At 41.8% G+C, this 10752-nt stretch overlaps 1 protein-coding gene across 1 annotated transcript; it reads left to right on the top strand.

Moving 5' to 3' along the window:
- The first annotated feature begins 885 nt into the window (after positions 1 to 885).
- On the top strand, positions 886 to 9697 carry LOC142652461 (protein kinase C delta type-like). Its single transcript, XM_075828098.1, has 11 exons — positions 886 to 1438; positions 2561 to 2667; positions 3969 to 4139; positions 4322 to 4413; positions 4537 to 4599; positions 4925 to 5063; positions 5156 to 5341; positions 5737 to 5865; positions 6066 to 6296; positions 8172 to 8398; positions 9489 to 9697. Exons 1-9 carry the CDS (start codon positions 913 to 915, stop codon positions 6201 to 6203), a joined length of 1551 nt encoding a protein of 516 aa, XP_075684213.1. The 5' UTR covers positions 886 to 912; the 3' UTR covers positions 6204 to 6296; positions 8172 to 8398; positions 9489 to 9697.
- Positions 9698 to 10752: the final 1055 nt, after the last annotated feature.

The raw sequence follows: 10752 nt of genomic DNA, 5'->3' as shown, positions 1-10752 counted from the left end.
TTCAAGTCAATGGGAAGGTGTTTGGAGGCGTTCAGCTTCCATATTTTTCAATGGCTGAAAATAATCCGTGTGAACATACCCTAATAGTGATAATAATAGAATAGCATTACAGAAAATTATAAAATACTGCATAATACCAAAGTCCAAGACAAGAGCCTGAAGGATCAACACAACAGAATAAAAATCTTCATAAAACCTAAACATTAATGCATTTAGCCTTAATTTTCAATATACTGTAACACACCAGGACCGAAGAGATCACATGACCATTCAGCAATCTTAATAGTAGGAGCGAACATGAAAACAAAGTCGACATACTACATACTTATTATTATTATTAGTTTCCAATGATAAAGGGAAAGTTATCTTCATACAGAACAATTTCACAAAACATCAATAAGCAGAGAGAAACCTGATAGAAATAATTTTATGTACAGTATAAATGTGTCAAATAATGTAGATACAATTTATACAAAGTATATAAAATCAGCTCAAAGGGGTTGTATGACATTACAGAAAACATGGCTGCTTTCTAAAAGAAACAGCGCCACCCCTGCCCATGGGTTGAGTCTGGTATTGCTGCTCCCCATTTACTGAATTAACAGCTAATGCAGGATTCCTATCAGTAGAATTCCCTGCAATCAACTGGTGTCTGAGGGACCAACCTAAAGGATTAGGGAGCAGGAAAACCGGGGTTTATACTGTATGATAAAATCAGGTCCTGCAAACAGGCAGCTCATCTGGTTGCTGATGATGGCATGTTCTTTTATGATGTCATGCGGAATCCAATGACTCCATGTTCCTTTATGACATCACGTTGCGGCTGGCTGAAGGGAGAAGGAAAGCAAAAATCCTTTGTGTTTCTTCACCGACTAGAGTGAGGAGGCGATTTTTTTGCTGTTCTTAGCGAACATGAGACATAACAAAAAAAGAAAGCGTGATAAACAAGAGGTGAGGAGTAGTAGGGAGAGTGAGGAAGAACAGCCACCTCAGAAGAGAAAGGTTCTTGATACCATCTTAGAAAAGGAACCTATTGAGAATGAGGAGCCCCCCATGACATTAGCTGGGCTTCCAGTGGAGGCATCAGACTACATCAATAAGAAGGGGAAAAGGAGTAGGAAGAGGAATAACAGAAAGAGAGATCGGACCTCTTACAAGAAGGGAGGAGAGAAATATGAAAACTCAAATCCTAAAATTGACATCCTAAAGAGAACCCAAGACAGCGATGGGGAAAGTAACATCCTGAAGAGAAAGAGAGAGAAGGACCTAGAGAGGAGCCCAACATCTGCCAGCTACTGCCCTACAGGAAAGTGGTATAGATTGCTGCTCAAAACACCAGAAAAGCTCCTCACATCCGGGATCGACCATCTGTCCAATAGCAGGACTGCCAAGAGACAGAAAACTCTTCCTGAAAGTCAAAGGAGCAAATTGGAAACAGGTAGGAGCTGTCAGTAAATACATCAAAGTAGAAGTGATGACTTAATACTATGTTTCCAATTATTAGAAGCTTAGATGAGGGATGGGAAGGTAACCAGACTTTAGCCAAATATTAAATAAGCCCTAAGGTTCAGTTCACACTGCATTTGTTTGCACCAATTTAGATAATGAATTGGCACCAAAAAAATATGGCCCAAATCTCCTTCCACTGATTTCAATGAGAGATAGAGGCTTTTTTTTTCTGGGCGTTCTGTCTCTGCTCGTGGAAAAAACAAAGCGTCATACTTTGTCTTGGAGTAATCTCTGCTTCTAAACCTCCATTGAAATCAATGGGAAACAGAAAAAAAATACACCATTCGTTTGGAATAGTTTTTGTTCAAAATCGCCCCCCCCCCCCCCCCCAAGTTTTTGCTATTTGCTAAATAAAAAAAAAACTTTAAAAAAAAATCATGACAAAAACTGTGTCCAAAAACGCGTGCATTTCAAGATCTGCCTCCCCAGATGGAAAATAACCCCTGTTCCACCCAAAACCTAAAAATGTTGGTGTAAGCGCAGTTATTCCCAATTCTGGGCTACACTCCCCTCCATGCTGCATTCATGAGGCCCCAGGAAGATGAGATATGGAAAGCTGTTTGCAAGGTCCTCACACTACAGAGATGTTTAGAAGTCACTTTGCCTTCGAGGTGATGTCTAGCTTCATCCTGATGTAAAACAAACATGTATAGTTGACTAAGGCTATGTTTAGAGGCAAATCCGACGTGGATTTCTAAAATCCGTGCAAGAATTTCATGTCTGACACTTGAATTTCTGTTGCGGATGTGCCAGCGGAATCACACACGGATAAGCACATTGTAATTCAATGGGGCTAATCCGCTGCTTTTATGTGCGGTATCCGCGCAAATAACGAGAATGCTGCAGATTTAAAAATCTGAAGCGAAGTCATTATTCTGCTTTCAATTTTTTTCCGCTGCATTTGAATGGAAAATAAAATTCCCCATTTCCTTGTTTGAATGCGGAATATCAGCGGATGTGATGAGGGGCATTCTGCGCGTAAATCTTTATCAGATTCTGAACGTGTGAACATGGCCTAAGAGTTTCTAACACTGATTTATTTTCTTTCAAGGAGAAAGTGAGACCCAACCATCGGATACCATAGATATAGTGGCAGCTCCTGTCAGTTTGTCAGATTTTACCTTCTATAAGGTGCTTGGAATAGGTAGTTATGGAAAGGTAAGTGTTCACTTCACAATTCACTGATGATACAACAAAGCCCCATTCACACTAGTGCTCACACAGCTCATACTATGTTATTCATCCTCTATAAGGCCTGGTACAAAGTAGCAAAAAACTGCACATTTTCTGAAAAGTAATCCGCAGTGTAATACAGTAGCAGCAGAGTGGATGGCATTTGAACAAATCTTATCCACACGCTGCGTATATGATAACTAGAAAAAAACTCTCAGAAATTGACCTTCGGTGCGGTTTTTTAATCCGCAGTATGTCAATTGTATTTGTTTAATTGTTGCAATTTTTGTGGCGGAAAATCTGCGATTCCACCACAAAAATCTCAACTCAAAAAGAATAAAATCTTATACTTACCCAGAATTCTGTGCTCCTTTGTCCAGGTCGGTTTTCTGGGACGACGTTTCATCCCATATGAACTGACCGCTAAAGCCAGTCACAGGCTGCAGCGGTCACATGGAATGAAACGTCATCCCTGGAGGCCGGGCTGTAGGACGACAGAGGGACACGTCGTCGCCATGGCTACGGGTAAGTATAAAACTTTCTTTTTTTTTTTCCTTATGTGCAGTTTTCCGCAGTGGACATTTCAGCCGAAAAACTTCACCACAATTTGGTGCGGTTTTTCGGCCGGAGTTCCCTGTGGCAAACAGGGCGGATACGCTGTGTGCTTTTACGCAGCGTATTCACCCAGTGTGGTTTTGCCCCCTGCAAAAACGCATGTGTTTTTTTACGTGATTTGCTGTGTCCTTACAATTAGCCGGAAAACTTCATCAAATACGCATGCGCTTTTGCAGTGCGGTTTTCTGGCATACAGAAAAATTTCAAAACCACACCCTATTAATACACACTAATGTCCAAGATTAGAAAAACATGGCTGCTTTCTTCAAAAAACAGCACCACACCCGTGCATAGGTTATGTCTGGTATTGCTACGCAGATCCATTGAAGTGAATGGGGCAGAGCTGCAATACCACACACACAACCTGTAGACAGATGTGGTGCTGTTTTTGGAAGAAAGCAGCCATGTTTTTTTTTAAATATCTTGTATAAACCCTTTAAGACAGAATTCAAAACTGGGGTGATACATTCTGCACTACAATAACGTGCACTATTTTATGGTAGTGTGAACAAGGTCAAACACTATGGACTATTGAAGAGGAAATGTGGGTAGAAGAGAGGTATTATGGGAGCTATGAGGGTGAATATCCCCCAACCCATACTTCTGCCTTCTTCTCGTTTAGCTTCTGTGTTAGAGAAACGCAATGTCCTAGACATAACTCTCTTTTTCAGGTAATGCTGGCTTCACATCCGTCCAGCAGGCAACAGCTTGCCGTGAAAATTGTGAAGAAAAGGCTATTACTAGAGGACTCCAGAGAATCCGTCCTCATAGAGCGTCAGGCCCTGGAGATCACTGAACACAGCCGGCTCTTCACCCATGCCTTTGCGACTTTCCAAACTGAGGTAGGAGTCTTCCTCTTTTCACCATAGACCTCCACATCCGGCATATCAGGATTCAATTTTAAGCAGATTCCTCCTAGTCGGCTTGTGATAAGCTGTTTTTCTAGATTTGCCCATTTAATAGGCTGCCAGAACGGGTAGCGTTGGCATCATGCCCTGTATTTACATTTCTGTCTTTTCTACAGGATTATGTGTTTTTTGCCATGGAGTATATCACTGGAGGAGAACTCCGTGATTTCATCAGTCGGAGAGCTCCTTGTGACATCGCCACCACCAGGTAATGTGCAATGTGGGTCATTTATTCATCATTTCTCCCACTCTACAGCAGACGTTTGATTTTTAGCTTTTATAAACTTTGCTGTTTAATGATGATGATAAATGTTTTCTTCTTTCTCTTTAGATTTATTTCGGCTGAAATTATCTGCGGTTTGCAGTATCTGCACTCAAGGGGCGTTATACACAGGTATTTAAATAACATAATAATATGGGAAGGATAATCAGTGTTATAATAGCTGCTGTTATCTGACAGGGGTTACACTTGCGGCTCTTGCACACAGCCATATAACGGCTCGCTTTGTACGGAACCATAATAGGGCTTTTACTGTACCTCCATATACTTTCAGTTTTATACAGAGGTATGGCCTGCTCCATCAAACTCTGTACAAACAGCAGGACAAGGGAGAATTGCGTCTAGGGGAGAATATATCTGTACACACTGAGAAGGACACTCTGTGCAGTGATCCTTCCATGACTCTGCCACTTGCCAAATTCCCCCTTTATCTTTGCAGAGATCTAAAACCGGAAAATATACTCATGGACAGCGCCGGTCACGTTAAGATCGCCGATTTTGGCCTGGCAGCAATAAACATCTTTGGATCAAAAAAGATGACGGAGCATGCAGGGACTATAGGCTACATGGCTCCAGAGGTGAGAAATGGACGTCTCATTTTATCAGTATAGTGTTTACAACACATCCAGTTTATTCCGAACTTAATCCCTTCTCCCTGATGGTTCTACAGGTTCTACTTATGAAGCCTTACAACGCCAACGTGGACTTCTTCTCCTTTGGAGTTATTTTGTTTGAAATGGCTGTTGGACAATTTCCATTTTATGAGGGAAACAACCCTGCTAGGATCCTGCGTTCTATCCGCTGTCCCCGTTACCCTGAGAACCTGCATCCTCCTATAAGGAACATCCTAGAGGGGGTGAGTATACACACTCTTACAGGTCACAGAGAGCTGATATAATAGAATTTCACGGCAAAATAGTTTAAATCATGTGGCTAGGTATATAACGATATTTCTGTAAGGCTCTGTTTACACTTGCGTTGTAGTTACCATGTATAAAACATAGCCAGTACCGTCACACAATGGATATCACCAGTGCCCGATGTACCCCATTGTAAGTCAATGTAATCAGGCGCCAGTAATATCCATCATAAAATCTGTTGTTTTGATGGAAGGAATAGGGCCACATGCAGCGATATAATTCCCGTCTAATATAGAGAGATACAGACAGATAGATGATAATATAAAATGCTGTCTGGATTACCTGATTAGTGTTTATCAATCGATTGCAATTTCCTGTTATTTCTTTACAGCTCTTCTGTAATTCATCTAAGCAGCGTCAGGGGGTTTGTGACACCATAAGGCAACATCAATTCTTTGCAGAAATCAACTGGCCAGAACTAGAGGCAGGAAAAGCGTGCCCTCCATTTGAAATAGAACCAGTGAGTATATAGTATATAGGCAAGACAAGAAATTCTCCAGGCCAAACTTTTAAGCCGTCACATAGGGTTTGTATGTGTCCACTCAATGTCATAGAGAGGACGCAAAAGCTATGATTGTGCACAGATACGAACTACACGTCATACAATCAAAGCAGGTCCACTGTACATGATACAACTTATTTATATATCTTCTCTCCTAGACTCCAGTTGTGGAATATGATGAGACAATTCCACTAGATACCCTGCTGTCTGCTGAGGAAGCACAGAAACCCCCAATACCACCGGAGGACAAACAGCTATTCTGTGGCTTCTCCTACATAAGCCACAAGTGGAGATGACCGGAGGAGCAGCAATAAGTACCAGGCCGGGTCATGTCATCTCTTCCCAGTCTACAGGACAACTTTGCAACATTTTATCCACCCACAAAAAAGGTGAGTTCATCTAACTGAGCTACTGAGTAATGACCCCAGCCTTTCCCACACATCAAATCCCTAAAAACTGACTTGTAACTGGTTTACACAATTAAGGTTATGTTCACACTTGCATTCAGGGTTTCCGTTGTTCTGCCCTGCCATAAGAGCAAAACAACTAAATAAAACGGGTGTGCCGTAACTGCCGCAGGATGGACCCCACAGAATCCATTGACTTTAATGGGTTCCGTCAAGTTAATGGGTTCTGTTACGGTGTCCGTTCATTTTTCTACCAGAAAAAAACAGCGCAGCATGCTGATGCAGATGTGAACAGAGCCTAATTTACAAATACTTCTCTCTGGGCGAGGTCCTGGAGACAGGAATTGTGTGCTGTCCATTTGAAATAGAACCAGTTTGTTTAAGGGCAAGACAAGAATCTCCTAGCCAAAATTTCAAGCTGTCACTTAGGGTTTTTATGTGTCCACACAATGTCAGAGTGAGCACACAAGTTATGATCATACATAGATACTAACTATACTCAGGCCAGGATCACACACACACAGTTTCGATGCAGTTTTTGGTGCCTTTTTTTGGTCAGTTTTTCTAGCCAAGGCCAGAAGTGGATCCGAAAGGAAGGAAAGATATAAAGAAAAAACTGATGCATTTCCTTTCTTTTGTGCCCACTTTTGTGTTTGGCTCAAAAAACCAAAGCCAAAAACTAACAAAACTGCGTGTGTGATCCTAGATTTTTTTGGAACAAAATCCGCATTTTTTTTCAGCCAGATGTCAGCTGAAAGTCAATAGTGAAATATTAAACGCTCTAAAACTTGCATTACTTTTTTAGGTGCCTTTTTTCTCTTTTTTTTTACCTCAGTGGCATTTTTTGCAAATTGCAGCAAGGGGTTGGTTTGGCATTTTTTTTCATGCAATTAGTTGTGTTTTCCACTCATAGAACATAGGGGTACTTTTCCTCATATGCGTCATTGTATGTAGCGTTTTTTATGTCTTTTGGGGGTTTTTTTCAGAATAAAAGGTATGTGCACACACATTTTTTGCGGCCGTTTTTGGAGCTGTTTTTCTATAGAGTCAATGAAAAACGGCTCCCAAAACGGCTCAAGAAGTGACATGCACTTTTTTTTCGCGAGCGTCTTTTTACACGCCGTTTTCCGAAAATGAGGTGTTAATAAATGCCCCCTCAGAACACAATGCCGTCTTTCCCATTGAAATCAATGGGCAGATGTTTGTAGGCGTTCTGTTTCTGTTTTTTCAGGTATTTTTTAAGGCGTAAACGCTCCGAAATACACCTGAAAACACTCCGTGTGCACATACCCTAAATCGTGTTGCAAAGAGGACTTTTTTAATCACATGGTTTGCAATAAGAGTTCTTGGATGCTTTTTTTTTTTTTTGCCCCATAAAATGGCCAGACAAAGTGTGTGTGAAGGAAGCCTTAAAGGGATTGTCCAGTCATAATAAATTAATAGCCTATCCTGCGAGGGCTGCTTCCCCTGCATTACAGTTGCTGCTAGTACTGTGAATTGCCGAGACTTGTAGCGAGAGTTCAGACTTGTAGCAAAAGTATTATACAGCCTTGTCCCATTCACTTGAATGAGAGCAGGCTGTAGTACTGTGAATCGCCACTACAAGAGTGACGGCGATCCACAGTACGAACAGATAAAGATAGAAGGGAAATCAGCGATAGTACGAGCACCACGGTTGCTTATAAACAGCTGATCACCGGGTCTGCTGGTATTTTAACTCCCACCGATCAGATATTGACAGCCTATACTGAGGAAAGGCCATTAATTCCTTGTGATTGGACAAACCCTTTAAGACATTCCAGGCAGTGATAGGTCCACTGTACATGATACATCTTATTTATGCATCTTCTCTCCTAGACTCCAGTTGTGGATTATACTGAGACAATTCCACTAGATGCCCTGCTGTCTGCTGAGGAATCATAGAAACCCCTAATACCACCGGGGGTCGAACAGCTATTCTGTGGCTTCTCCTACATAAGCCACAAGTGGAGATGACCGCAGGAGCAGCAATAAGTACCAGGCCGGGTCATCTGTTCCCGTTCTACAAAACAACATTACACCATCTTATCCATCCACACAAAAAGGTGAGTTCATCGGAGCTGCTGATTATTGACCCTAGCCATTCCCAGACAGGAAATCCCCAAAAGCTGACCTGTTAGGATGGATTCACACATCGCGTATTTGTTGCAGATGTTGATGCAGATTTTTGAGCAAAAGCTAGAAGAGAATCGAGGAGGAAGTAGAAGTAGAAGCTCTTCCTTTATATTTCCCATTGCTTTTAAAACCACTTCTGGGTGAATCCAGTCTGAGACCACTCCCACACGGCAGTATTTAGGGTCAGTATTTGTATAAGTATTTGGTAGCCAAAATCAGGATTAAAACATAAACAGAGAAAAATATAATGTAAAGGTTTTTTTTTTACCGCTTTCCGTATTTTGGACCCACTCCTGGTTTTGGTTTACAAATACTGATGCAAAATACTGACCAAAATACTGCTGTGTGAAAGGGGCCTTATTTGTTTACAGAATTAATTATCAAAGACTTATCTTTCGGTGAGATCCTGCTAGAGTCATATCCACCATCCAATCCTCTTTACCTTGACTGAGAAGAGAACATGGGAGAAATAAGGGTGCAGTCACACAAAGCAGATTTTGTTGAAGACATTTTCTGCAATTGAAAATCAGTTACATTTACCTGAATGGAACTTGCAGAAATCCATGCACCTGCTGCAGAAACAACCACATTTAGTTGAATGGAACTGATTTTCAGTTGCAGAAATTTCTGCAACAAAATCTGTGGCGTGTGATTCCATCCTAGGGACGGGTTCACACGTAGCATAAACACTGCAGAATTTCCTCAACAGATTTCATTGCGATGCTTTCTTCTGTTCAGGCCAGCCTCCTGGGATGATGTTTCATCCCATGTGACTGCTACAGCCAATCACAGGCTGCAGCGGTCACATTGGTTGCAGCGTCAGGACGCGTCGCTATGACATGGGATAAGTATAAGCTTCTTTTTTTTTTAACCAATGCATTGAGCACGGGAGATTCCAATTGAAAACAATTTGGTTCAGGAAAGGATGCGCTGTGCACTTTTATGCAGCTTATCTGCCCTGTATGAACATAGTCTTACACTGCTGGTTCATGACAAAACTTTTCTGCTTGTATTTTGTAGAGCGGAGAAATACCACCAAGACGTCTGAAGAGATTAGTGTGGCTGTTGAGAGAGTCCCTTTCCCGGAAGTGACGTGGTAGCACACAACCCACAAAATAATAAACCAAAATAAACACACAACACTGATTTTTTGGATAATAATGGCCACGATGTTTATTAAGGGTAACCAAATAAAGAATAATTAAAATATATAAATAACCATAAATTAAAATCACCAATAAAATTCCAGATTTGAATTAATAAAAGACCAAGTCCGCCCCTCTAATAAACAGACGACTGCTTGACCACGAAGAAACACGGTCTGACAGCTGACCTTTGTCCAATCAGCTGCTCTCCAGGAAACATCTGCCTGGAGATAGAAACCTCTGGAACCTGCTCGTACAACCTGTACAGCTTACATAGGGGTCGCTAATAAGGTAAGTACCATTCTAATACATATGGAAAAAAGGGAAAGGGGAAGAGAAATACACAACACCATATAAAATAACTGTCATTAACACATATTTTTGTGGTTCGTGCGACCATGTGTCCCCCAAGCTCATAGCTTAGGGGGCCCCTGACATTCTATTTAATTTGTCTATCAGTGTGTCAGATGACACATATATTTTTATTTGTGTTTACCAGCAGCAATTTACAGGTCATATGCATCTTATATGTTATAGGGACAGCGTTTTAGTTTACAGCTTGGAATGCCCCTTTCCCCCTAATGCGCGTGCGTATTTTTAGTATGGAACTACATCATTATTTCATCCTCTCTGCACACGTGTGGCACAGGGAAACCATTCATTTATAAAATCACGGAAGGAGTTCCCTGTTATCCATGCGTAGATGGCTGTTTCAAGGAGATCTCCAAGTACTAATGTTGGGGATGTAGATCCGCATTGACCATGCGCAGAAATGCCGGCAAAATTAATGGCAATAGCTGTATAATGCTGGCCGTATAATGCTACATGTGGTACCAGTGGGGCTGCCAAATGACCAAGGGGTTGCCAGGTGCTCAAGGAGTTACCAGATGGGGGTTGCCAGACGCACCAGGGGTTGTCGGTTCGAGCCTAGTATGCTTCTTGTGGCACCACTGGTGCTAAGAAACGACCGAGGTTTTGCCAGACACCCAATTGATTTAACAGTACAAGCCTAGTGTGCTTCTTGTGGCACCACTCGGGCTGCCAAACGACTGAGGGGTTGCCAAACAACCAAGGTGTTGCCATACGCCCGAGTGGCTGCCAGTGCAAGTGGAGTGTGCTACTTGTGGCACCTCTAAGTC

This window comes from Rhinoderma darwinii, chromosome 5, assembly GCF_050947455.1.
Source record: "Rhinoderma darwinii isolate aRhiDar2 chromosome 5, aRhiDar2.hap1, whole genome shotgun sequence".
NCBI classification, from domain to species: Eukaryota; Metazoa; Chordata; class Amphibia; order Anura; family Rhinodermatidae; genus Rhinoderma; species Rhinoderma darwinii.
Note: the sequence above shows the minus strand (reverse complement) of the source record. Positions and strands in the feature narration are given on the sequence as shown.

Excerpts from the sequence above, each read along its gene's own strand:
- LOC142652461 (XM_075828098.1), top strand. The coding sequence starts at position 913 with ATGAGACATAACAAAAAAAGAAAGCGTGATAAACAAGAGGTGAGGAGT. Across the intron at positions 2,668-3,968 it reads GAATAGGTAGTTATGGAAAG|GTAATGCTGGCTTCACATCC; the intron begins GTAAGTGTTCAC and ends TCTCTTTTTCAG. Across the intron at positions 5,064-5,155 it reads TAGGCTACATGGCTCCAGAG|GTTCTACTTATGAAGCCTTA; the intron begins GTGAGAAATGGA and ends ATGGTTCTACAG.